Here is a 27,568-nt window from a genome sequence, read left to right as displayed (position 1 = left end):
TGACTAAATTGATGTCTGAATGTTATGAACAGGGCCTTACAGAAATCAAATTAAGTTATATAAACCAGGAGCTCTTTCCTGTCATGGCAAAGAGGTAAAGCAAGTTAAGCATGTCACCTGGTCTTTGGTTTAGCAGCTGTGCTAAGATTTTAATCTCCTTTCAAAGGTCTAGTAAGGTTGATATACTGGGTTTTCAAGCTTTCAGGGAACTGGAGTAACTTTTTTGCATACTAGCATGATATATAGGTACTATGACATTAATAACATGATTGATGTCATGGCTTGATTCAGTTCTAGTTTCTCTTCCTTTCATCTACATTGTTAAGCTTCCAGTTCTTCTGATTTATGCCAGTTTGAGGAAACCAGGCATTAACCCTTATCAGGATTTAAAGAATTGCTTCCCAGTTATTCCAAGGCCCATTCTTACCAGACATTGAGTTGGCTTTTGAGAGAGAAGTTTGACTTTCAGTCCCATTATTCCTCTCAGAAGTTGTTACGGACAATGCAGAAATAGCTGTGTTGGGGCAAGTCATTTACTAGACTGCAACTTTCCCACATTGATTTTGTTAACATTGTTGCAGCATAGCTGGAATTAATCCGTTGGTTGTTTTGAACAAAGGAGTAAGTACAGTCTTCTTTATTCTTCTTAGGATGTTTTTTGGCCCGAAACAGGTCAGTGGCACTTCGCTGTTGACTCCTGAGAGCCAAAACTTTGTCCTTTTGGTTGTAAGGAAATTTACTTGTTTACTTTGGTTCACTCGGTATAGCGTGTTCTGCAGCACTGTGCGGTTTGCATTGCTGAATCTCTTGGTGAGTAGTGCATGCCTATGGGCTGGAGCATCTCCTCAAATGACCCTTTCAGAGTTTGAATTGTACCTCAATTATATTTACGTATTCTCTCCACCTTGTTTTTTTGGCATCCTATACTATCCGTTGCTTGGCATCAGCGAATCCTTTCAAAATTTAATACCACTCATACAAAAAAAAATAATTAAGCAGGTGTTCTTTTTGCAGGGCTATGTTCCCAGGTTCAGTAAATTTAATGATCTTAATTAAAAATTATGCTCAGAAAGTCGTATCTTCCTTTTCTGCCACTCTGACCAGGTTTAAAACACTCTTCACAGGCACAGGATGAGAAACTATATAAAGCATTTCATTTGTGCGAAGAAAAACTGGAAGGATGTTTTCCTCCTATGGGTTGTTGGTTTGCTTGGTTTTCAGGGGGATTATTGGAGGGTTTTTTTCCCCTCTGGGTATTCTTTTGATGACAGAAAAATAAAAATTAACTTTTTCAGTTAAAATACTACACCACAAACTCCATGTAAGTACGATAATGCAGAGAGGGAGAAACTTGAAAGGGAATACAGTTCTACAGCTGGGAAATGAAGATTTGCAGATATTTAGAGGACAGATGCTGAAAAGGGCTCACAAGTTTGTATGGCCATGAATAGGAATGTGTAATGAATGTTTACCAGTTTGGGTTTATATATTTAGGGTGGTTTTTTTCTCAGGAAAAGGGGATGTCACATGAAGATAGTACTAGGAATACTAGAAAGGGTGTTTTCAAATTAATGGCTGTCACGGGAAATGAAGTCTTTCATGCTGGCTTTTCTGTCACTTGGCAAATGTCCGCAGTATTCAACCTGCCTAATTTATGTAAATGAGTCTTTGTGGATATACCTCTGAGAATTAATCGGTGTAATTGCTTCCCTGACCTATTTGACAAAGCTAAACTTAGTTGCTGCAGTAGCTTTAAATTGCAGTCCTCAGTCAGAAGATATTTAGGAGTCTTATGTTTAGTTCAGATATAAAGAGGCAAATTAGACTGTAAATGATTTTGACATCTGTAATACAGCCTACCTGCCACAGGCGAGATAACAGAAGCCCATAGTCCTGCAGCGCTCTGTAAGACCATCTTCCATTTTTGCAGAGTTTTGGGCAGGTTTGGGGCAGAATTCTGAAATCAGGGAAAACCCACAACCATGAGTTCACTGCTGACAGATAAAGCCACGCTCTAAAGACAAGACAGGAGAAAGATGGCGTGTCTGTCCAGCGGCATCCTGTCCAGTAAGTGCCAACAAACACATTTCCTTGTAATGAAGCATGTGAGCCTCTGTTGGCACCCTCCTACAACGAGGGGCACTTGTTACTGAAATGCTGTCACAGGCTCATCATTTTGTAGGCCATGACCTATATTTGGTTGGCGCATATGCTGAGCTTTGGCATACAGCAGTGTGAGCAGGCATGCTGCCATGCTGACAGATGACCGTCTGTGAAGATGGTGCCAGGAGAAGAACTTCAGTGGCCTGAGCCGTGTGGAGATATTTCAGACGTTTTTTCCCCGTAGTTTGCTCACTAAGAATAAAGGGACAGGCCCAGAAATGAGAACACTTCATCAGACCCAAAATCCTTTTCTCTGGCTGCATTTAAATGCAGTACTCTGAAAAATTTAGATAAAACAAAGGGCAATGTGAGCCTGACACCCTGAAATTGAAACCTCCAGCTCCAGAAGCAGGCACTGGGGAGATCTTAGTCAAGCACAGCTCCGCAGCTTGGCTGTGTCTCTAGCACAAGTTCTTTGCCAAAATCCATGAGTATGAGCAGCTGGGACATGGGAGTTTGCACATCCTCCCTGTCTGAACAAGTCCCTTGGGAAAGTAAGCTTTTTCAATTTCACTTGAAAGCTCCCATCTTTCTGTTCTGAAGGCGCCTTAAACTTTCTGAAATAAATGCAGTAACTGTAACATTAACAGGGCTGCCGTGCCCTACTTTTTCTTCCTCTCATGCCATTCAGCCTCTGCCTTTTGCTTCTTTTATAGGGACCGGATGAGGACGTCTGTCAATGTAGTGGGGGATTCTTTCGGTGCTGGCATTGTCTACCACCTTTCCAAGGCAGAACTTGACACCATTGATTCCCATCATAAAGGGCACGAAGACATTGAAATGACCAAGACTCAGTCAATCTATGACGACATGAAAAATCATAGGGAAAACAACTCAAACCAATGCGTTTTTGCAGCTCACAACTCAGTCATAGTAGATGAGTGCAAGGTACCTTTCACATTTATGGATATTGAGACATGTATATAGCACTGCATGCTTTATTTTATCTTATTTTTAACCTGCATGTATTTTTCAAATCGTTCTGCAAATAACAATGTGACAACAAGGTCCATGAACCCCAGACATTTTGAATGAGTTTGAGCAGTTCAAAAGATGTTTTTTTGCACTCTTCCTAAAAGTTGTCATTTGAGGGGAAAAAATCATGTGCATTGTTTACATATCAAAAGGCAAGATGCAGCGTATTATGGAATATGCCAAGACGCAGAGAATATGGCATCACCTTCTATGGACATTTACTTAATTTTCTATGGCAACAGAGAACTTAAATTGCCAACCCAAATGAAGAATAGCTGCAATTCAGATACAGGTGTTGTCATTTGCTGACTGCCTTCATGATATGCTGTTCAGAGATGGACATGTTGAATGCACTTTAGCATCAGAATGCTGCTGCACTCATACAGCATGCTTACGCTTTGCTTCTGTGATTGTTCCCAAGTCATTAAGACACAAACGTTGTATTCTCTCTCTAATCCTTGCTGTAACTAACATGGATTATTAATAGTAATAATAATGTCTTGATCAGAGCAAAGTGAGCTTGACAAACCCTACTAGTTGAATGAGAAAACAGTTGGGGAGGTTAGTGGTTAAAACTTAACTAAGCACCCACCACTAGGACAGGACACTTTAAAATCAAGACAACAGTTTTGGAAAAGAGAGTAAACAAGCTGGAACTTTTAATTTTGTAATATTTTAATATTTATTTATTAATATTTTGATCTGATCCTGCACACTGTCTTTGACACAGTGAATTTGCCAGTGAGCCTACCTTAGCCATTCATCCAAACAGATTCTCTTGCATCTTCCAGTTGCCACAACTAAGCCAGTATCTCAGCTGTGAATGCCTACGCTAAGTCCATTAGCAGATCACTATGTATGCTGGAAATATAAATCCTATTCTGTCACTTTCACCTGTCTCCAGCCTGGATGGAAATGTTCTTTAGCATATATTGTTTTCTAATGCTTCTAGATAATGTCAGGCCAAGCCTGCATTTCCAGGGGAAAAATTAATACTGAATTCAGGAAAGAAAAAACTTTTATCTTATCCTCAATTTTCCTCCAAGTTTTTAATAACATGATTATTTTAAGTGAAAACAAACACTTCCTTCTGGCCCTTTCCTTTTCTGACTCACTATATTTTCATGAGAAAAAAGAAAAGAAAATCTGAAATGGAAAGAGAATACATGTTTAAACTAAACTGTACTTCTCAAAATAGAAAAGAATGCAGAATAGATAAAAATTTCAAGGAAAAAAGAAACTCCCTGAAAAGAAGGGTCTCATTTGATAATTTTTTTTTTTTTTGTCATTAAAAATAAGTATGTGCACACACGCACTTTTGGGTTAAATTCTTCTGGAACTTTCAGAAAACTTTTTCAGTGAAATAGACTCCGCTAATTTCAGTGGGTTATAAGACAAATTCAGCTACCATATATCAGTCTGAATATTCAGTTCATGGAACTGAATACTGATAATTTTATCTCATAATATCTCTTAGATTTGCACAGACATCCAAGTCAGTCTAGAAAGTAGTAGCCCGTTGATGCAATGCTTGCACTTTCTTTTCTCCTTCATTTTCTTTTATAATTTCCCTCAGTCGAGGCAGTAGCTCAGCTCTTAAACATGGATTAACAGTGTAGTGTGGCAACCTAAGCCCACCCTTTCATTAAAATTTGGTGACAGTGATTCATGAGCTGGAAGTGTTTGTCCTTTTTCATTGTTTTAGGTTTGTTCTGCTTGCAATCTCATTTTGCACATTTAAACTCATGCGATGAGCCAGGGTTTACTGGATTCAGCATAAGGCTGACTTTGAGCAGGTCACTTGTCTTGTCCATGTGTCTGTCTGCAAGCTGCCAAAAGGATGTGATCTTACAGTCTACTTTATAAACTATGAATGTATGCTGACGTTTGCAAAGCATTTGGATCATGTTCAAGTGGTCTATAGCTCCCAAGTGTTAGAGTAGCAAAAGAAACATAGTATAGGATCTGGGGCTTCAAAACAGCCAGCTGTTAAATCTGAAGAGACATATCTTCATCCTGTCAAATGCACTGGTGGGTTGAAAAGCTCACTGCAACTCTGGTCAGAATTTGGAAAAGGTAATCTACTAGCATGTCCTTTCTGTTTACTTTCTGTAATAAATTCAATATATAACATTATTAGTTTATAATTTTGCATGGTCAATGTATATAATTAATGAGTAGTTTACCTTTATACGGGGGTAGAGTGGTGGTTACTGCACGATATTTTTGTATTTTTTTTATTATCATATTTCACATGATTCTATGTGATTTTCATTTCTGAATAAGCTGTTCATTCCTGTATTTGCATGTTTCCCCCTTTCAATTATCTAAGAAAAAGCTTGACTTTGTTTCAAAAATCAGTGCATTTTGTCATGTTTCCATGTCCCAAAACGCTTCCATGCATCCAGTTTATCCAGCATGGGGAATTTCAGCTCTGTCTTTAAGTTTTCATTTGAAGCTGGGGATGTTACCTTACAAGGTAAGTTAGGAAAGAGTGAGCCATCCATTTAGGATGAAATGAAAGATTCTCTCCCAATTATAAATATCTAGATCACTTTTGTAAAGCTAAATTGACATTTTACCTTTTTAAAATTTTTCAAATCCTTTAGCTGGAGCTATCTTTCTGGAAGCATGTGTTTATTTATAGTGATTTCTGGGATGTGATGTACTGGCCAGTGTTTACTGTGAGTTGTAGATCACTATTGGTCTTCTACCATACTTAAAACCTAAAAATTTTAACACATACCTTTACTGGCAAGAGTGCTGTTTTGCTGTACTACGTGCGAGACAAAGATAGCATTATGACTATAGTCAAAGTCTTTCACTACATTGTTAGAAATAGTGGTATAATGAACGATACTTTCACAGTGTATCTTTTCCTCCATTTCTTTGAAGGTGGTGTAATTGTAGGTGAGTTTGTATAGACAGACATCTATATGATTATTCTGGCCTTGCATATTTTTCATGTCCTTGCATCAGCTATCCTGCTTTGCTAAGGAATTCCACTGAAAAAATATGGCTTTCTACATAAAAAAAAAAGTAAATCTTTTTTTTTTAAATAATCCAGATAAATCTATAAGAGATAGAAAGGAGTAGAATCTGAAATATTTATTTAAAAAACACTACAGCAAAGGCTAAGAAAATACAGAACTTTTTTCCTACTGCTGATGTTTTCTAGACAGTATAATAAATGAACAGGAGTCTCACTATTTGGGAGTGTTGTGAATTCTGAATAAATGCATTTTACATGTATAATAATACATGGTGTATGTAATTCCTGTAAATATCATGATCTTCCATATAAAACTCATGACTTTTCTTGTCAAAGTGCCTTGGCCTTTAAGTTGGTTGTTGATGATAATTACTTGCAGGTAACACTGGCAACCAATGGCAAATCTGCAGACTTCAGTGTTGTTGAAGAAGAGCCTTGGAAACGTGAAAACTAAGGGAAGAGGTTCCTAGCTCCATCTTTAGTAAGCCCTGAAGCTATCTTCTGGCAAAAGATATCACGATTAAAGAAGATTTCTCTTTTTTCTATTTAACAGCTACAGTTTCTGCTTACTTAATTTCTTAACTGAAACTTAGCAAAGATCTCATCGAGTCATGGTAGTGTCTTTGCCAAGCAATGATACATAACCATCTGTCTCCCTTGTGTTACTGTTTGGATGATGCAGCTGGAGAATACTCCATGCAGTGCAATGTGCTCTCACCCACCTCCCCTTTCATTCAAGACACAGAGAATGTAAATGCTGCAAAATGGGAAGATCAAAGTGCCAGTACGGTTCACTACAGAGACTCAGGGTCACAAATACGAGAGAAACATAGCACCACATAAACCTTCAAGTGTTTTGGTGACTCTTGTGGCATACCTGATCTATTTAGCACTGTATGGCTGAAATATCTTTTGAAAATATCCATAAAGATTTCTATTTGTTTTAATAATAACAAGCACTGTATTTTTGTGCCTAGTTGTACTTTAAACTGAACTTAGATCCAGGGACAAGATTAATGTGTAGAAGTTAGTAGATTATCCCAAACATTTGGTTAGATCCGTACAACTAATACTTAACATCAAGACAAGACCTTGGATTTGTATGCGCATGTGATGTGTTTTTATCGGCTGTCCCAGGGCAGGTGCAGCCTTATGCTGGGGCTGTGCTGCTTTGTGACCACAACGCGTCATGTAGTACAAGGCAGTATTACAAGGGTTGGTAGTTCCTTCACTAAATTTATGCCTGATGTACAAAATACAGAATACCATGGGCTCAGTTATGTCATTCTTAAAGTAGGTAGCACCTTACTATTCACCCTGCTCCACTGATGTCAGAGGGATTCCTCGTGTGGACTGGACTACTCAAGTAAGGTACTGCTGAGACTGATCATGGCTGCCGTGACTGGGTATTTGATAATGAGCTATAAACAAATTCTGAATCCATTGCTCTAAGAAATTAAGTTTTTGAATGCAATCATCAGTAGCATTTGGTGTGCAGTGAAAGCCATCTTTCAAGTATATGTCATATTTCAGAGAATGGCTAAATCCTGAATTCATTGCTAAGCTGAATTCCACATAAGGTTAATAGAATTTGGCCAGGGTTAGGACAGAATGAAGAATAAAGCAGGATTTCAGGATTTAGACCCGTACATTGAATATACATCTCTCTCTCTGTCTTTTGCAGAGTAACAAACATGTATAACTCTCTAATGTCAGATACATTTATCTTAGAGCACATGGCATCTGAATTAACAAGATGGTGTTTTGTCAACATAGCTGACTCATCCTGTCAGAAGAAATTAGAGTGATAATTATTACCCTGTGAAGTGCTTTAAAAGGTCCTTGTTAATACTCAGCAGTTTTAAGGCACTGTTGAATGCTATTTGTACTGTTAGCAATGTTCTATAGCAAAGCTGAGCCATGCGACCTTGGGAGTCTCTGTGCACAGAATACGCTTTGTGCAGTTTTGGGGGGAGCTCTGAGAGGTTCTCAGAACGAATCAGAGTATGAGCGTATGGTACACTTAAAAGCGTCAGAAAACAGGGTTGAAACATTTACGGAAATTGGCCATTCAGTGCCTGTGCTCAGACCTGTCATGGATTTAAACAGAAATAACGTGTTTAAATGTAGAGTGGTATTTGGCTTTGTAGAAGCTATTGAAATATAAATATAATCTGCTTTTGCTCATCTGCATTCATATAAATATCTCCAAAAATGCACACAGACCTGAGCCAGCCAAGGCTACTGGCATGGATCATCATGTGCAAGATCAGCTCCGTTGGGGGAGTGCCCCTCATGGAAGCATTTGCTGTTGTGGAATGTTTTTCTTGCCATTGTATTTTGTCCTCATTTGCATGCCGTGGCTACAGTCCCAAGCAAGGTGGCCGATATAATTTAACAAATACTGAACCACTGTGAAGTCTGTAGGCCTCTAACACGCATTAGAGGTGGAGACCTTTTCCAAAGGCCTCCTGAAGCATTTTAAGGATTGTTTTTTGTGTGAGTGATGGAATTGTAGGATATTTGAGGAAGTGGTAGGCAGGTTGTCTTCTCTTTTCCTCAGTCATTGGTATCAGGATATTCAGAGTTAACCTATAGCTGACTGCTGCTTCTCCCAATTTACATTCAAAGACATTTTTACTGCTGGGTTATGTGCTAGAAATGTGCCTGGGATGGTGTGCAGGTACTCTAAAGTGTTGCCTGCTCTGAGGGTGCTGGCTCACATAACGTGAAGTTTGCTGTGACTTGGGTGGTAATTATATCCAAGAATAACATGCAGTGTTTACCCCGGTTTATATCCAGCATTCTCAAGCTGTTTCGTGGCACAGCTCACCCATTAATAGATGACTTCTTTTCCTCTTCACTGTAGTAGTTTCCTAGGAGCAGCCACACTGATTGCTTGCCTTGAAAGTACCTTTAAAAAATGGGTCCCATGCACTTTTAGCTGTCATCGGAGACTGTTTAGCCGTTGGAAAAAACTAGGGATGCCAGCAACATGTGACTAGGCAGCTCCACAAAATTATCTATTGAGAAACAGTTAGAATATGCTTAGACTTACCCACTTGGGACGTATTGTCCTTTGAAGAGCGCTTCTTTGGATAGAGATTAGGGGAGGAAGAAATGAGATGCTGGAGAAACCCCACCCACACAAGGAAGAATAAATTTGGGTCTTTTGATAGGACTAGAATAGCAGACTGTGATTTTAACATAGTAATTCTGTAGATACAGTAACTCAGGGATGTTTCAAAAGATAATTACGATGGTACTTCTCTATTTAAATGTGGATGTGGGAGAAGGAGAAATGTTGTTTTTGGTATACTCCTCTGTTTTTAGCCTGACTGAATATTTAATATAGTGTGACTCCAGCGCAGCACTGTATTTAACCATCAAAAAGCTTTCCATTTCTCTGGGAAAATGTAACTCACTCTTGGCTTGCATTTCTCGATTTGCTCATTCCACATGAGGCTGGGTTGCTACTTAACTAAATAAACAGAAAATAACCCAGAGACCAGCCACTTCAGCTAATACAGGGTTCGCATTTCAGCAGGCATTGCTGGCTACTGGCCAGTCTCCTTTTAGTTTCACCAGGAGTGTTGCATTAATTTGCATCTAGCCGATCTTTTGTTTGCAGTGCTAGGGTGGCAAAATTAAAGGAAAAGCAGAGCGATTTTTTTTTTCTGTGTAGTTCCTAAACAAATTAACATTTCTTTCTATATCCATCTCATTTGTTGCTCTGTCAGTTCCACACACCCACGCCCACCCTTGTCTGTGCAACTGAGATATCCTTTGCTGTCTGGTTTGCTGACACTGGCACATGGGCACATGGAAAAGTATAGACCAGGCGAAGACTCAGTTAATTGCATACTTAATTAAATACATGCTTATGCATTTGCTTTTTTGGCTTTTTTGCTTTTTGCTGCTGCTTTTTTTTTTTTTTTTTTTTTCATTTACTGCTTAAGCTAGGTCGCCATGCTCTTAGTATCTGTTCATTGAAACTAAAGCATCCTGTACATTAGAGCTACAGAAGAGGTAGAGCACTTCGCTGCTGAATTTGTTTCTTCATTGCTTCCTTTAGAAGATAAAGGCTGCACCAGCATTGTAAGAAATGCGCGCGGGTCTTCACATGAAGGTGCTTGAAACAGGTAGGGGATAAGCCATTTGAACCATATTGTGGGATGTGCGCCTTCCATTTGAATGAGTGAGAAACTCAGTATGTCTTCAAAAAACTGTTTGCTATAGTAAAACCTGTGCCTGCAGTGCTCTGACTACGTGAAAGCCCCACTGAAATCTATGGGAATCATGGTCTTCCAGGAAAGGTCAGATCCCTTCCCGTCTCCATTAAGTTATAAGATATTTCACAATCCCATCCTAGGGGATAGTCTTTGTCTGCGATTTATGATGACGTTGATTCTCACATCCAGAAGACTTCTGCCAAAATGCTTCTTTTTTGCCTACTTTTTTCTATGCTAAAAGTCCAGCAATGAATTTAAAACTCAGCACAAAAATATGGATGACTATCATTAAGGTTTTTTTTTCCATTTCTTTTCTAAGATACAGCTGCTCTCAATTTCTTTCTCAAAGCACATGGAATTCCAAACTTTATGCCACTTTAAAGCGTACAAGTAATACAGATTTCTGATTCATTTTCCATCACTCCCAGGGTCATTAGTTTTCCAGCAGTAGACACTCAGAAGAGCAGACTGTTCATCTGAGAAGCTGCAGCAACAGTGTTTGAACATATTTATTCTGGCAACTGCCTGGATTTTCTTTGCCTCCTCATCTTCACTTGTGTTGTTGCAGCCTTGTTGTAGCAACGCAGCAGCAATCGCACAAATCCCCAAAACCACAGGCAATATTAAACCTCACCTCTGACGTTCACTTCTGTAATTATCTTTAAAAAGGATCTGAGCTTTAGGACCAGGCTCAGGAGAATCCTTTTGATATAACTGTTTCTCATTTCATTAAGTTACATTTGTCTATTTTTATTGCTGCATTTGAACTAATTTGCAGAAGGACAAATAAGGGCACTTTATAAAAATGTACTGTAATATTACTCTGTTTTGAGCCAGATTACTATCCTTGATTTTATTACTGTGACTTCTAAGGCCACAATTAAGATATTTTTCATGTTAGTTGTTAGGATAGGCATATAGTCCATTGGCACAATTCACCTCAGCTATAATTCACCGTATAAGACTATGTAGAAGCTGCTGTTCCCAGCAGAAAGCCCTCTCGGGAAGATGAGTTATATTCTTCTCTCCAATCATATTGATGGCTTTGAAGGAAAAATATTTACCCAATTTCCTTTGTCTGAATAATGATATAGAGAGTGTAGCTTAAAGTACTGGGGAAAAAAAAGAGCATTGCAATACCGAAGTGTCAAAGCAGCAGTCCAGCTGTAAACAAATTGTTCAGCTTCACCATGTTATGTTACGTTCTTGCTTACAGTTTACCTGAGACAGTGTGTTTAGTACATATTCCTTTCAAAGTCATTGTTATTTCTTCCCACGTAGGCGCCAAGGCTGTGTCTCTGCGGTCCGCAGACAAAGCACAGGTCCTGCAGTTCGGCACACCCAAGGCAGGACTCCCGGCAATGACCCCAGCAGTGCCTGGGCACAGGCTGGGCAGTGGGTGCCTCCCTCATTTTTTCCTCCTTATAGTTTGACGTTAAATTGAATTCTGCTGCTATTAATGGGTCAAACCGCTGCTGATGCCCAGGTGCTGGTAATTCTTTTACTTTGTGTATGAGTGGGCTCCTTGGCACGAGGCTCTAGGAAACCGTTCCTTGCACGTGCTCCCCTGCTCGGGGGAAACCTGGTGACTTCCCACTACCGGTTGATACAAATCCTAACGGATAGGGTGGTTGTGCAGTTGCAACAATGAGTCTTATGGAAAACCCAGGCTCCAAACATTGAAAAAATCTAAAGCATACGACTGAGACACTGAGTAGGTCTCTACTAGCCCAGGATGGGAATCACCAACAGGCTAATGCAGGATTTGGGGAGGCAAGAAAACTTGTGAGACTTCTCACCCAACCTTTGAGCCCCTTCCTCTTCTAGCTGCATTCTGCTGCAGAGCCCATGCTGATCAATGCCAGAATGTCCAGTCCTTCTAGTCTGATTTTTCAAAATTCTGGAGGCCTGCAATTGTTTTTAATGATGCTCTGTGGCGCACACCATTACATGAAGGGAAACTGTCACAGGCAGCATCACACAACCTGGATAGTCTCGTACCTGTATATTGCTTTGTACATAAATAATATAGTTTGCAGGGATTTTTGTATTATTCTTTTCTATTTTTTTCTGCAGTTTTTCAAAGACTGTATGCAAACCGTGTTTACAAATTGATTTTGCAGTCAGTATTGTAGATTATAGCATTACCATTTTTGTGTTTTTATGGGCTCGTGAGTTCTTGTGTACTACAGGTTGTCCTTCCTTCTTAAAGACAATTGCATACACTTCCACCCAGCCCATCCTGCTCCTTTCTTAAATATATCCCATTCCCAATGATCTGGTGTGAACCCTAACTTGTAGAATGCATGAGAAAAAGCTGCATATGTATTTATATTGTTAAATATTATATGCTCAATACTGATTTACTTATTAATACATGTTTTAGGGGTTTGTACTTGTTCTCTGGAAACTACAGTGTAGACAGAACTAAATTACCTAGTATCTGTAATTTACAGACACACTAATATTTTCTTATAATACTTTCTATATGACCGTATAAGGTATGGGGATAGTCCTTTAAAGGTGATCTGTACCTTAGAAAAAAAACAGTTTTCTTATAACATTTGGGATCAATGAAGTATTTTTGTGTTATGTTCAGTGATGAATTATAAACAAAGCACAAAATGCAAGAAGTTAAATAGGTATTTCAAGATGTCCTTAAATGCTGCAGTTCATTATGGAACAATGTTGTAATAATCTGAACAATCTTCTAGGTTGACTGTCTTGGGCAATCGTCCCTCACTTTTGTCATTTCCTCTGGTGTTACCTTTGCCAAATCCTGCAGTTCTTTCTTAGGATCTGATCATGTGTAACTGACTGACTCAGAATACAGTTTATAGAAAACTGGAGATCTGGGTGGGCAGGAAGTACATTATCAGGTACCCAGTCCATCTTGCTATAATCCAGTGTATATGAGTTCAGCCTGTGGAAAGAGTTCATGATTTGGCCGTCTGCCTTTGCCTTTTTGAAAAGGGACCAACAGCATCACCACGGGACCAATGTAATTGGGTAGCATCCGTACAAATACCTCCTGCTTTCTTATGTATTTTAAAGAGAACAACCACTCTATTTTTTGACCAGGACAAGTGACAGTTGCTTCTCTATCATGGTCATCTGTTCCCATTGGGCAAATACCTGTTGGCATGAAGTCTGTGGCTATGATAATTTCTATTTGATTAACAAGCAACAGTTTTTAGAGGAATAAAAATAAGTTAATATAAATATTCGTAACAATTACATCAAGAAAAATCTTTTATGGCCTACTAGCTCTTTGACTGTGATCCAAAACAAAGGAAACATTGAATAGCAAGTACTGTTGTCCCAGTGTGACTGATACTTCAACTATTCAGAAAACTATGGGGCCATGTTATTCTGCTGAGGTTTTGGAGACAAAATTTCTAGTAGATACACATATAGGAAGTGTGTTGGTATACCCTTGTATTTTAATCTCTTTCTTGTATTTTAAATCAGATGTACCAGGTATTATCTTACTAGGAACCACAGGTAGAGTTGTGCTGAGTTACTAATAGCTGTAAAACCTTATTGATACCAGTTTTGACATTTTGTTAAAGCATGATGTCCAGTGCCTCTCTGCACTTAGAGTAGATAACGTAGCTATCAATGTGTAATTTCAGTGAAATGGTGTATACAGTATATGTAGCAGTGCTTTAATTTAATTTAATTGGTGTCTGTGTATTGAGCCATAGTAGAAAATTGGACTGTCTTTTAAAACTTTGTTCTACTTTCTGTTTTTCATTTGTATCTGAGTTTGCTTCCTTTTAGCCCTTTAGCTGATGAGGTTGTAGTAGTAACTGCTTTATCTGCCTGTTAGGGAGTATCCTGTTCTGATAACATTCAGAATCATGTATGCAGCCAACTTACTGTAAATGTTACTTTGAGTTTTCAGCTGTCTAACCAGTGTGGTATGTGTTAGTACCTGCATGTGCGTAGTTCCCCGGCAGTGAGTGAAAGCAATCCCAGCATCGATTTGCTGCCTTGTAAATGCAGTTGTTAAGCATTAAGAATTAATGTTCACCTAGAATTACTGGTTTCTGTTTTGTTTTCTTCTTGTTTGCTTGAAATGTTGGGACTCTTATCACCAGAAGTTTAATAAGTCACTATTTAAATTGGCACAATGAATAAGGGAAAATCCATCTAACTGTGTTCCTGCTGGATGCCCTGGCTGCTTTTGACTCTTCATGCACTGTGAATCACTCGGCCCTTAGTCACGTCACAGCATCGAAGGATACCTCTGAGTCACTTCCAGTTCCTCCTTGACCACAGACGCCAGCGAAGCAAGTGCAGTCACAGGGCTGTGAGTGGGCAAGGCTGCAGGCAGCAGCGGGCTGCTAAGCTAAATGCTTCTCAAGCTACCGTGGTTGTTGTACAGGCCTGTTATTTACATAAAGTATGTCTGATCATAAAACGGACGTACAAACTATATAGTCAGTGGCAAAAATCTCCTGAAATCAGGGCTACAGTGCAGATCTGTAAGAAAATAAGACCTTTCTGGGGCAAAACCTGAAGGTGGTTCTGAAAGAGCTTGGGACAGTGAGAAGAAGCTGGTTTGTTTCTAGATACCCTGGGCCTGGATCTCATCAATATAATCATCCCCTGTGAGTAGGAGATCAAAATCGGGCCCCAAAGCACAGAACGTGTCCTGCTTGGTGAGCCCCATTACGATGCTACAGTAGGAACCGCACGCTGCAGTGCTGTGTGCTGCCTAGTCATCACCTCTGGCTCCCTCTTCAAAGCGACCAGGCACAAGCTGGAATGTTTTCAGATGTTTCATGTTAAAAGGATAAAAAGGAAGAGGGATAAGGTTGGTGTTTCCCTTACACACAAGAAGTTCCCCAGATTTTGAAATGACATACTGTACAGTATCTATAGCACAGTTTGTTTAAAAACTAATGAATGCAGATGATAACAATTCTCCCAACTCTGGGCTCTGATCTTGTATATTGTAGTTGGAATGCCTCATAGACTTGAGTCTATTTTTGTAGTTCAGATCCTCTCTTCCTCACAATAATCAGTAGTCATTTGCTTTTAATGCTTTCTTACGGTGTGAACTGATTTCTGTAACTTTCGCGTATAAAATAAACTAGACATTGCTTCTGTACTGGAAATAGTTAAGAATATAGTATTTCACTAAGTGTTGTACCTCTTATGTACATATCATCAATAAATGTTGATTCATAATTTTCATGGCTTATATGTGTAGTTTTCATGTCAGCCTGGGCTCAATACAGGGATGCTTTGGGTAGGAGCTCAGATAACGCAGTCTGGTGCCTGAAAACTGCAGGCAGGGTAGGAGGTGGACCTGACTTTGACATAAGGTTAGAAATCTCACCCCTCACTATATCCTTCACATATTCCGGGGTGCTGGCTGCAACTGAGCTCATTTGCCACAAAGGCCAGGGTGCACTAACTACAGTTCTTGGCAACGAAGTCTAGAGAAGTGGGAAGAGATGTTAGAAGGGCAGGAGGATACAGTGCAACGGTTGCACTTGCTTTAGAAATCTACTTGCCTCTCCTGGCTGCTGAAAAATAAGTGTCTTCCTCAAAGCCCTTCTAAAAAAGTCAATAAATAACTCCTGTAGCTGAACCCCTGGAGCACTTTGCAAAGAAACCAACTCTATTTAGTACATGAATTAAGAGATGCTCACGGAGTAAACCATGGCCCGGAGGACTGGCCGTTGCTAAGAATGGAGAGAAAGCTTAGACGTGTATGCTCAGAGTAGCACACGTTACGGAAATAGTGTAACTACCGTTGTGTGAGCGAGACACATAACAAAAACCCGGGTTGTGAGGTTTAACAGTCTGCACAACCTTGGGCTTGCTTCTTACTAATCTAACCAAGGCCAGCATCCACTTGATAAGTTTCCAATGAAAATCCAGGCACGTCAGGAAGTGGCTTTGGCAGTGCTCCAGCTGGCAGCCTGCCCATGCAGTCACTACCGAGTGAAGTCCTGACCCGGCCCTGGGAAGATCTTTTGGCAAAAGAGACATTTGAGGCCCAAGCTAGCTGCTGCCATTGCTGTACCACGTTGCCGCTTTCTGCCAGAGGCGGAAACATCCTGATGTGGCCTCATCAACAGGCACTGTTAATAAATGTGTGCTGCTGATGTAGAATTCCTCACTGATGTTTGTTGCGCTCAGGATTCCCCATCAGGTATTTTATGTGCACTGTGTACGTTCAAATTCCTACCATAAAAGGTCGTTATTCCTCTGTTCCACATCATGCCAAAAAGTTTGAAATTAAAGACTCTACACTGTGATTTATGTTTGATGCTTTTCTTAAAGCAATGTTTCTGCAAGAATGACCTAAAAACCCCAACCCATGCAGGACCCAATGCTGCAATTATATGGATTTGTCCCTCCTTGCAAGCCCCTTGTGTGCCCTCTTTCTACATGTCCTCAGTCTTAGAGAAAAAGGTTATTTCAGGAGTGTCTTTGTATCTGGAATGTGTCCCTCTCTACAGGAAAGCATCTGCTATAGGTGCTATAAAGCACAGTGAGTCACGGACCCTCTCAGGCATGAAAGAAAAACCGAGAGAACACTTGAGGGTTGCTAAACCTTTAACAGTCTTCTCTTTTCTATTAGTGCATGTAAACAGGACAAGGATATGAAAGAAACAGGTGGCCCCAACTTGCAGTGTTTTAGGAGGAAAACAACATTAAAAATGACACTGAGTTGGGCTAGCAAGGGTTATTGCAGCAACTGCTTCCAGTGCAAGAACATACAAGTACCTGGGCATGGTTCGGTGCTGCCAGGCTTCCGAAGCTCCCCAGAGCTGTGCAGAGCCCCGTGCGGGCACACAAAGCTGCAGCAGGTCCCCAGCCCTGGCAGATGGCCAGATACTGCCCAGCATGGGCACCGTGCCACCGCACCGTTCCACCGCCGCAGCAGGCGCGGGAAGGAAAACACATCATGTGCAAGACCAGGGCTTGCAGTCGCGGTAGGGTTAGCAAGGCAGGCAGGTCCTGCGGTGATAAGAAAAACGTGTCTGTGTAGACAGATAAATTACAAAGTGACCGCTGCCCACCAAAACTTGCGGGGGTGGGATCCAGGGGCACAAGGCCTCACACTGTTTACAGTGCTTCTGTAACTGTAGTTAAAGGATGAGTAGTACAAGGATGAGTATTTAGCAAAGCAGCCCAGAGTCTGTCTTTCACAGTGGTGTGCTATTCATTCTCACTCGTGAGCGAACCATAAAATACGTTTGCCTTTCCTGCAGCCATTTGTAGAGACATCTACCTCCATTTGACTGTTTCCTTACTGGGGTGTCTGAAAGTACTCCATGGATCACTATCCTGTGGTCCACAGACACCACTGGAGAAATGCCGCTGTGGAGTTGTGACAGAAAAGGCAGCTGACTCCCACTCTGCGAAGGGGAGAGAAGAGGGGCCAGGCTAGGAAATGCACTCAAATGCATTCCCTCATTTCACCTAGGTTACATATATTGCCTAAATTCCTAGGATCAAATAAGCTTTGTTAACTTATTTTTTAGCACTGATTTTTGAAGGTGTTGCTCCACATGAATGACGATGGCCCTAAACAAGGCTCCCCGAGGAAGCCCCCGCGCCCTTGCAGTGAACCAGCAGCAAGCTGGTGCTCTGGACCTTGTGCCTCCCATTTCTGACCGGCATGTAACCAGTGGATAGGCTTTATACCTGTCCTCTACACAGCAGGGAAAGTCACCCTTCTTGAATGGAGGGTACGTTTGGTTTTTAAGTCACTGGCTAAACAAACAAGCATCCTTACCTGGAGTTCATTTCAGATTCTCTTGGTGAACGAAAGAAACATTAACTAGAAAATGAACCACAAAACAACTGCAGGGAAGTACCCAGTAACTATAAACTAGTCTCCACTGGTGAATCTGATGACCCATTGCTGCAGAAAAAAACATGCTTCATTGAATGAATGATCGTAAACCAATTTTAACATAAAACAAACCCCATGTACTTGAACACCAGGGTACAGATAAACAGGCAGCATTTAGACATGACATTGCCAGAGCTTGAAAAAAGTCAAAACAGTGAATCATTTGTACATCTGAAAAGTAAAATGATCTTAACGTACTTTTTCTAGAGATTCGCTATGAGGCTTGTATCGTTGATGTTTATAGTCCAGAGCACTTGCAGGAGGGCTTTTCTCCCCCTTCTTGTGCTGTTGTCAGCCAAGATCACTGTGGTTTGGATGCGGGGCTCAGCTACAACAGGCTCACCTTAGAAACACTCATTCCACAGGCTCAGGCTGAAAGCTGCTGAAAACTGCCTCTCTGAGCTAGCTGCACAAGAGTGCTGCCAGCAGTCTGCAGCAGCAGCCCTGAACCAGATGCTTGTTATTAAAAAACAGGGGCTGATAAAAAGTAGTGAATATAAACTCAGACTTAACATACAATCATAAGGCAAAACATACCCAGTTTATTACTGTTTGTTCTGGGTAAAATTAAAGCCTGGAGTCTCGATTCATGCAAAGAAAATGTGGTCACAGAAAATGATCTAAGTTTTTTGGGGTTTTTTTCAGATTAAGCCAGGAAAAACAAAAGAGCCTGTTGAGTATGTGGTGCCAGAAGCTAGATGCACACCAACGACTGCAAGTAAATTTAGATTTAAAGCTAAAACTCTGCTGTAACCAAACCATTCATACATTGCAATGTGAGACTAGCATATGGGTGTTGAAGTTGATCTCACCCTAACGTGATTGTCTGAGGCAAGGCTTTCAGATGCCAGGTACAAAACCTAGAGCTTCTGGAGAAGAGGTGGAAAACGCCTTTTCTCATCCTTTTCTGCCCTGGGTTGCTCTGGGAGTCTGAAGGCCTTCATGACTCACTCAGCAGACCTGGAGCCTGTCGGATGTACAGCGGCTCTGCTGCCTGTGAGCTCTGTGCTGATTTCCCACTGCCAGCCTACATGCCCCTAACTTCAGCTGTGCCTCTGGCATCACCTACAAGGCAGCCTCTTGCTTCAGCTTCAGCACCAGAAAAAAGATGCTAAAGCCCGAGTTAGGTGGGTGTTTCAGAGTGAGATTTTTCAGTAATATTCTAAAAAATGCTTGAGGGTTTTCGGATAGATACACTTTAATTTATCTCAGATCTTATTTGACTTGACAAGTCCTATTTTACTGTAAATTTACACAGACATTTTTTACAATGGGAAATAAATTACTTGTAGGAGTTTCATTTTAGTACAAAAGGAAAGCCATATTATGTATTAAGCATGGTGAATCTTCAAAACAAAGAAGTAATTTTGCACAGCTAGATCTTCTATCCGAGATATTAAAACTATGTCTATTTCTGAAAACAAAAAAGTCATCTTCTCATTTGACAGTCTTTGTAGACTCGTTTTGATCCAAAACTTCATTATTTTTTTTTTTTCTGAAAGAAAAGACAAAACTAATGACATTCACATTGGCGTACCACACACAGATCTGTGTGGCAGGGAATGTGTGAAAATGAGTTTCATCCATCCACTTGTTCATCCAAAACCCTTTTGCCTGTAGAGTAAGAAGTTTAATAAAAAGTTTGAGGCTCCTTGAAACTGTTGCTCAGGCAAAACCTTTTTAATGCTTGCTGGAACCATCCAGACAAATTTGAAAGAAGGCCGTGTTTAAAGCATATGTAAAGCTTTCACTGCCTCTGCTTTACTTGCACTTTAACAATAACCAGCGCCCTTGAGGTCAGGAGAGCTTCTCTGATGATAGGTTTGCCTCATCAGCTTCAACTTTTCAAAAAACTATGCAGCAGCACATTTGACCTATGTGAAGATTTGTGTAAGTCTGGTACTTTCAAAACAGGAAGATGAGCAAGAAGAGAAAAGTTCTCGAAATCTTGCCGTTGCTAACCTTACTCCAAATGGGCGAGACAGGGAAGACAAAAAGTAGTCTCTGTGCTGTACGAAAGAAACTGTTACTCATCTCTGCTAAATTTGTGCTTTGCCTCTCATTTGTCATCGTCACAGCTGCTTGGTCTCAACATGGTTTTGGCGGATGCCACATGCAGCATGGCATAGTAATAATGAGAAATAAGCTACCAGGGGAAAATTATTCAAAATCGGTTTGCAAATGAGGTAGTGAATGTAGAGGGTCATTTGGTGGTGGTGGGTTCACAGCAAAAGGCCAATTCTTTTTTCCTTCTCAGAGCTGTGAAACACTGAAGTGCCAAAGTCCTGGGGGTGTTGGAGGGACTTTCCCGGTAGCAGCAGCACAGAAATTTCACTCTCACTTTACTTCCTCTGCCAGTGACCTCATCCTCCCTCCGTCCCTGATCCCCCAGAGCTCCCACCCCAAAAGCACCTTTGCACAAATCTTGCCCCCTGAAAGGAAAAGGTTTGTCACCCACTCCCACACAGGTGGAACTGCACCGTAAGGAACAGCCCAGCCCAGCACTTTTCCTGCCACCTTTCTGTCCTTTTCCCCTCCACAGGGGAAAACTAGTCAGCACCTGTGGTTACCCAAAGGGTTTGTATTTGACTAATCAAGTCTCTTGCAACCAGAGAAGTCAGAACCTTGAATCGTTTAATAAGACTGAGAAATAATTATTGCCAATGGCCTAATATAGCATAAAATAAACCCTACTGACTTACAAAATACCCTAGCGTCTACGTATGCTGAAGCAGAACACAGTTGTCAGAGGATTGTCTACAAAAAGAGCAATGAGGATCAGCCCTAACCAGGGTGATGTACTCTGTCCCTGCCTAGCTTTTTTCCTATGTGCTGAAGAGGCACTTGGTAATTGTCCTTTAATAATACTCCAGGCAATGTGTTTCAAGCTCCTTAGCACAGATGCTGTCGTTGTTGTTGACAAAGGACATACAAAAGACACCCCTATCACATGGGAAACGTGCAGAAATATAATTTTGAGACCGATGTTGTGGAAAGACCTTAACCATCCACGGAGGCAGACCTGATGGCCGCATAACCTTTCTCTGCTTTAACCAAACGTTCCTTGTAAGGTCTTCAAGAAAATACAGGTAAAACAATCACCCCAGACTGACCAATGAAAATATTACATTCTCATAAAACATACAACCCCTCTGTTAAATATACTTACTGCTTTAGACAGTAGTTCCATGAGAGAGGTGGTCTGGATTACATTTCTTTAAAACTGTTTAAGACAAAGGAATAGCACCAGCTGATCACAGGGTCTGGTTTAGGTCCTCTCTGGTCTCCTCAGCATTTTAAGGAGAGATCCTCATTCTTTCCAGGCACCAAGGACAGACCAAGACCCAACTTGTCCGTCAGCTGCCTGAAGGAATGGCTGGTTCTTGCTGGGTGCTGCGCTCTCCCAAATCCCATCAGTTCAGTGAGCCAGGAACAGTCGTCAAGATATTATGGGGTTGATCTCAAACTGGACCCAGCTGTCTGCTTCTAGAGGGAAGCTGAGTTAATTGTTAACTCCCAGAGCACCTGAGGAAGCTATGGGAGGCTGGCAGAGAAGAAATGGTCACACAGATTCAGCTGAGCCTGGCTTAGAGTTTGCAAACAGAAAAAATGACCCTCAGCTCACCAGTACTAAACACAACTATCCTGCTGAATACCTCTCTCCCACTAATAATGCTGGTCTTACTTTTTATCCTCAATGTGGAATCAAGTTTATTTTTGGAACCTTATTTTACATTTCAATGTGCTTTTAGAAATACTATTTCTAGTTACAATTTAGAGATAATATTTTCTTTCATTTGGATTAATCTGTTAAATAAATATGCAAATATATCAAGCGCTCTCTATAAAAAAATACAACACACAACAAACAACCCCTCAAATAATAAAACCAAGATTAATAAAAATACTTACTATATTACACATATGAAATGGCCAACTAGTTTTGAAACTATAATGAGACTTAATTACACATGAATTACATGACATGATCTAAAAAGAATCAGCATATATAAAAAAATGGCATCGCCTCTATAAAGACAACTTGAGCATCTCCCTACCTAAAAATATAAAAAGAAGCCAAACAGTGTTGTCTGTGCATTTATAGCTACTGAACATTAGATAAATTAGAAGGAGTTTGTGGAATTCTCCATTAAATATCTGAATAGGGAGATGAATATCATGCCACAGCCTTTTGGGTTTTTTTGTGGAAAAATTCAGCCTTCAAGACAATGAAATGTCTCCTTTTGATTAAACCATATCCGATTAGGATTTAAAGAGAGGAATAATTCTTACTCTGGATGTCCATCTTTAGTGAAATGAGTACATAACACCAGTTTAAACACAGCCTTCAACAGATCGTTTTGATTTATAATGACAAATAGAAAAGCTTGCTTTAAAACATTACAGGAATTAAACAAAAATCAATGCAGAGTCAAAAAACTTCCCACTACACAGTTCAGTATTAAAATACATCAAAAGTCTGAGAAGTTTGACAGTGGACCACAAGTACTGACAGTGTAAATCACCCTGACTCTATTAGCTGAAGCTTATTTGAACACGTTTGGACCACAAGCTGTGTTCATAGATGAAAAATGCTGACCTACATAAAGTCAGAAATCATCCTATGTGTACTATAAAATTACACCTCCTCTTGGGACCTTTTGCCCAGGTGTAAATTGCCCCTGAGGAGATCTGCCTGCAGACACCAGGGCACTGAGCAAGTTGATGAAACACATGGGAAACTTCTGGAGAGCTGTGACTGAGAAATATAATCAACAGTCTTGTGCTTTATGTTCCAGTGCTAGCTAATGTTAGTATTTATCCAGCTGAATACTCATCCTCCAAATTGCTTCAGATGGAGAACATAAAATAACATGCTTTAGCAGAGCAGTTTCGAAGGAGGTGCTATGGTCTGTGAACAGGAACACTTGAATAATGCTACTACAGGACATTCCCCACCCCACAGCTGACACAGACCACTGGTCGCAATTACCTTAGATTGTTTTTACTTGAATCTTCTTGAGGCAGCCCAATTAAAAGTCATCATTCTCCCTCCATTCCAATATGCTTTCTTAAAAATGGCACAGACCACTGGTAGTATATAATTTTTTTTCTGACAATTCATCTTGATACAATGCACAGCATCATAGCTTAATACAAATACTTTACATAACAGACACATAAGGACAAAACAAAAGCATGTAACAATACAGCTGCGGCTCCTTTGCTGTATTACATAGCTGGCAGAGTTTCCTTTAGTTTTCTTTGATCTTTTCTGTAGAATTTGAACTTCTGGTACCAATAAGCAAGAATGTTTGTTTCGGTATTTTTAAAAAGCAGAGGGAAAAACATGGATGAAATAGAATTCAGAGTGAGCAAGATCATGGAAATGTAACTTTCAAAATATCAGCAAACTGGTGTAACATAATTGTTACAGGGGAAACAAGTTTTACTAGGCTCAGCATCTCCTAAGTAAAATGGAGCAGATGATAGAGACCTATTCTTTAGAAATAAAATACTTTCATCTTCCCTAACGACCTCCAATTGCTTGTTTTGTGCATGTGTGATAGAGCTGGGGTCATTCTGTTTTATTCATTCTCCTAACTAACAGCCTCATTAAAAACATGCACAAACTGTGACAACTGAAGGAAGGAGGGGGAAAAGCAATGAACACCTCAAAAACTCAAGGATAACTGTACAGATTGTTAGGATAATAAAGTACAGAAATTTATTAGGTATCAGCTCATGTTTCAATCTCCTTATTCCCCCTCCCAAGAAGACTTGCTGTATGCTCATAGGCATTTAAAAACAAAGATAAATAAATTTTGTCCTTCTGGGTTTCCCTTATTGCAGACCAAGCCATAAATCGTTTTAAAACATCACTTTTTGTTTATACTGGCAGACTCTGAATGCACCTATTGCTCTTCCCATTTGGAAGGCATTGCTGAAGGATTCAGATGTTTTGGACATTGTATAGGAGGCCGTTTTGATTTAAACTTGATTTTTGGTCTTGACATTTGTTCCTCACTTACTCTTGTACCATGGCAAGTTTAGTACCTTAAATGCCTGTAAGGTGGAGTGACTGGATACTTCTGCAGCTCCGCACAGCGAAGACCCTCCATCTGGGGAACAATGACGTAAACTTGTATGCCTCCTAACACCCAGGACACAGTGAGTGTCCTCTGTGTAGGAAATGGGAACTGACGACATTAGGCAGCTCTTGGGGGCTTATTTCAGAAAGCAAATGTCAATTTTGTAAATCAGACATCATTTAAAAGTGATTAAAAATGAATAAAACTTATGTTTAATTATGTTCAAAAGACATCAGTAGCACAGTGCATCTGTGAATTCCTGTCCAGGTTCCATGTGATTTTGATTTCCCCAGCTCTGATCTACTTGGCAACTTGCTACTGTTACACTCCACTCTTCATGTCAAACTCCTGATGATTTTGTGTTTCATTAATGGTCAGGAATTCGTCACATGCTCCTGTTCGGTCATTTGACTGTTCTTTATGAACTAAGTGCACCATTTCTTGTGATTTGCTGGCATCTCCATTTAATCCACTTGTCTTCCTGTCCTCCACTGCCCCTTTGCCGTTGTTAATCACTAGCTTTTTCTTCTGTCCACATCTAGAAAGAAATAAAAAGAAAGTAAGTACTATAAATGGAGACTAACACAAATAAGAAAAAAATGGAAAGTCACTATTTAGGAAAAGGTGCTTGGAAATGAAACTTGTTCTGCCAGTGCCGAGGAAATGACAGTTGTGTCTGCCAGTGCACACTTATACAATGCAAAACATACAGTTTCTCCATAGTACATAATTTGGTTTTGAAAGCATCCACCATTATGCTCATAAAATTTGGCAGGAGCTTACTTATTCAATTTGTATCTTTTGTTACTACAGATAGGAATAACATTCATTACTAAAAGCTAGAAAATATTTTCTAACATTTGGATATATAGCATTTATGAACTTTTTAGATATCCCACTATAAGGACAGGGTCCTTCTAAGTCCAGAGTTGGGACCACACCTTTGAAAGTGTTCAAGTACTTGAGATAGCAAAAAGTTTGGATCAAGTGCTCGCCTCATTATACAAGATAACTTTTTCCTTCCTTGTATTAGCATGTCAGGCCTAGAAGCTTGCCAACAGCAAGGAAATAACTACTCTTGCTATTATTAACAGCATAGCTCTTTATGATATCAAGGTTGGAAATAGCTACTGTGCTTTTAAAGTTACCCACTGTAGTGCTGCCCAATAAATTCTATATGTAGCTCTGGATTAACACACACACACACACACTCTTGTAAAGAAATCACCAGTTGTCCTGCTTTCAGCAGGGACAGAGTTAATTTTCTTCTTAGTCGTTAGTACAGTGCTGTGTTTTGGCTCTGATGTGAGAACAGGGTTGATAGCACACTGATGTCTTTAGCTGTTGCTGGGTGATGTTTATGCTAAATCAAGGACTTTCCAGTTTCTCGGGCCCTGCCAGTGAGAGAGCTGGAGGGTCGGAGGAGATTGGGAGGGGACACAGCCAGGACAGGTGGCCCAAGCTAGCCACAGGGATATTCCATACGGCATCATGCTGAGTATATGAACTGGGGGAAGAAGAAGGAAGGGGGGGACATCTGGCATTATGGCATTTGTCTTCCTAAGTAACCATTACACATGGCACAGCCTGGCTTCCCCGGGGGTGGCCGAACACCTGCCTGCCCATGGGAAGTGGTGAATGAATTCCTTGCTTTGCTTTGCTGCTCTGCGTGCGCGGCTTTTGCTTTACCTGTTCAACTGTTCTTATCTCAACCCCTGAGTTTTACATCCCCTTCCGATTCTCCTCCCCATCCCTCTGGGTTGGGGGGGGGGTGAGCAAGCGGCTGCGGTGCTTTGCTGCTGGCCAGGGTTACACCACGACACCAGTCCAAAACTGATGCATGCTGGTCAATGTGGGATGTGTATTCTTCAAGGGAGTAAAAAAATACTAGCAGTACAGTAGTTAGATTTGCCCCAGACTGTTAAGACAGTTCTCTGACTACACAGTGCTGAACAACCTACTTGTCCTCTAACAGTCTTGTGTAAACTGAATATAAAAAGCACAGCTCTCTTAAGAGGAACAATGTCTCTGTGAAGCTTTATTTTAAAGTGCTTTCTTCTTAAAGGAAGCCTATTTTGTCTGAATGACTAATTTGGCAGTTCACTTATACTATTATCCGTCCAAGTAACTACTTTTTTCATGCTTACTGCCTGACAGATGAGGGTTGTTTTATCCAAAGTAGCTCAGTTCACTGTGATAAAATTACACATGCCCTTGGGAATGATTTCTGCTCTGCAGCCCTGAAATGCTGAAAGAGGCCAGCGAGGAGCTGGGGAGCTTCACAGCCTCTCAGAAGAGTGGCTCAGAATGTCTCTCCTGACGTGGTGGTCAGGCTGGGCAGCATCTTCTGGACCCTGGAAGGAGATCCTAACTTTTTTTATGACAGGCACCAGACAGAGGCAGTTGTCTTTGCAACAATAGGAATAACTAACTAACTAAATAGGATCACACTGGACCTTGGCCATTTTGATTTTTGGTTAAGATCACTTATGACAACACCAATTTAACAAAAAAATAAAATAAAATAAAAAAAAGAAAAGAAAGAAAGAAAAAAAATATAGTTGCCAAACAATTTGCTGTTTACTGAGGAGGCCCAGTTGCTTGTTTCAAATACTTGAAACCTCTGCCATGGGGACCTCCTAACTAGAAAGGCTAAATCTATTGATTTCTGAAGCAGGAAGGTAACTACCTTGAAACAGAAGCCTATGCTTCATTAGGCTTTTTTCAGACAACCCGAATGAGAGAAACTGGAGATGCTGCAGTTAGCATTCATTTGAAAAATTGTGTAACTGACAGCATTAAACAAATAAAAACACAGTTTATTCTCACTTTTTAAATAAATTAATGCTTGAAACATTCTCAAGCTGCTGCTCAGCTAACCCTGAAATGTTCAACCCTCCTTCCTCAGCTATCCAGTTTTCTCGAAGCGCTGCTGTTGGTTTTGGATTAGTCGGTGTTCACATGCAGTGCTCTGACCGCACGCCAGCTGCCTCTCTATGAATTTTCCGTGTATCAGTGCTTATCAGGATAGATGAAGAAAGAATCCTTAGGTTATTCATGTTATCATTTGGATCCTGCTAAAATGAAAGAAAACAATCCACTTCTTTTAAGCATACCAGAGTACGTTGCTGCTTCAAAATTATTTCCTTGCTGTGACTAACACATATTCTGGGGTCTAATCCATGCATTTGTACACATACATGCACCCCCACACATTTTCTCTCTTTCC

At 40.4% G+C, this 27,568-nt stretch overlaps 2 protein-coding genes across 15 annotated transcripts in view; one reads left to right on the top strand and one right to left on the bottom strand.

Annotated features, from left to right (window-relative positions):
* Positions 1–15,567, top strand: part of SLC1A2 (solute carrier family 1 member 2) — a 99,436-nt gene extending 83,869 nt beyond the window's left edge. For both annotated transcript variants that reach the window (XM_056346892.1, XM_056346891.1), the window contains exons 10-11: positions 2,820–3,051; positions 6,510–15,567. In XM_056346892.1, coding sequence (XP_056202867.1) covers positions 2,820–3,051; positions 6,510–6,584 — 307 coding nt within the window. In that variant the 3' untranslated portion in view covers positions 6,585–15,567. The remainder of the gene's footprint in view (positions 1–2,819; positions 3,052–6,509) is intronic.
* Positions 15,568–22,123: 6,556 nt separating this feature from the next.
* CD44 (CD44 molecule (Indian blood group)) overlaps positions 22,124–27,568 on the bottom strand; it is a 58,736-nt gene continuing 53,291 nt past the window's right edge. For all 13 annotated transcript variants that reach the window (XM_056345914.1, XM_056345916.1, XM_056345919.1 and 10 more), the window contains one exon: positions 22,124–24,877. In XM_056345914.1, the coding sequence (XP_056201889.1) occupies positions 24,661–24,877 (217 nt within the window). In that variant the 3' untranslated portion in view covers positions 22,124–24,660. The remainder of the gene's footprint in view (positions 24,878–27,568) is intronic.

This window comes from Falco biarmicus, chromosome 7, assembly GCF_023638135.1.
Source record: "Falco biarmicus isolate bFalBia1 chromosome 7, bFalBia1.pri, whole genome shotgun sequence".
Taxonomy (NCBI): Eukaryota; Metazoa; Chordata; class Aves; order Falconiformes; family Falconidae; genus Falco; species Falco biarmicus.
Note: the sequence above shows the minus strand (reverse complement) of the source record. Positions and strands in the feature narration are given on the sequence as shown.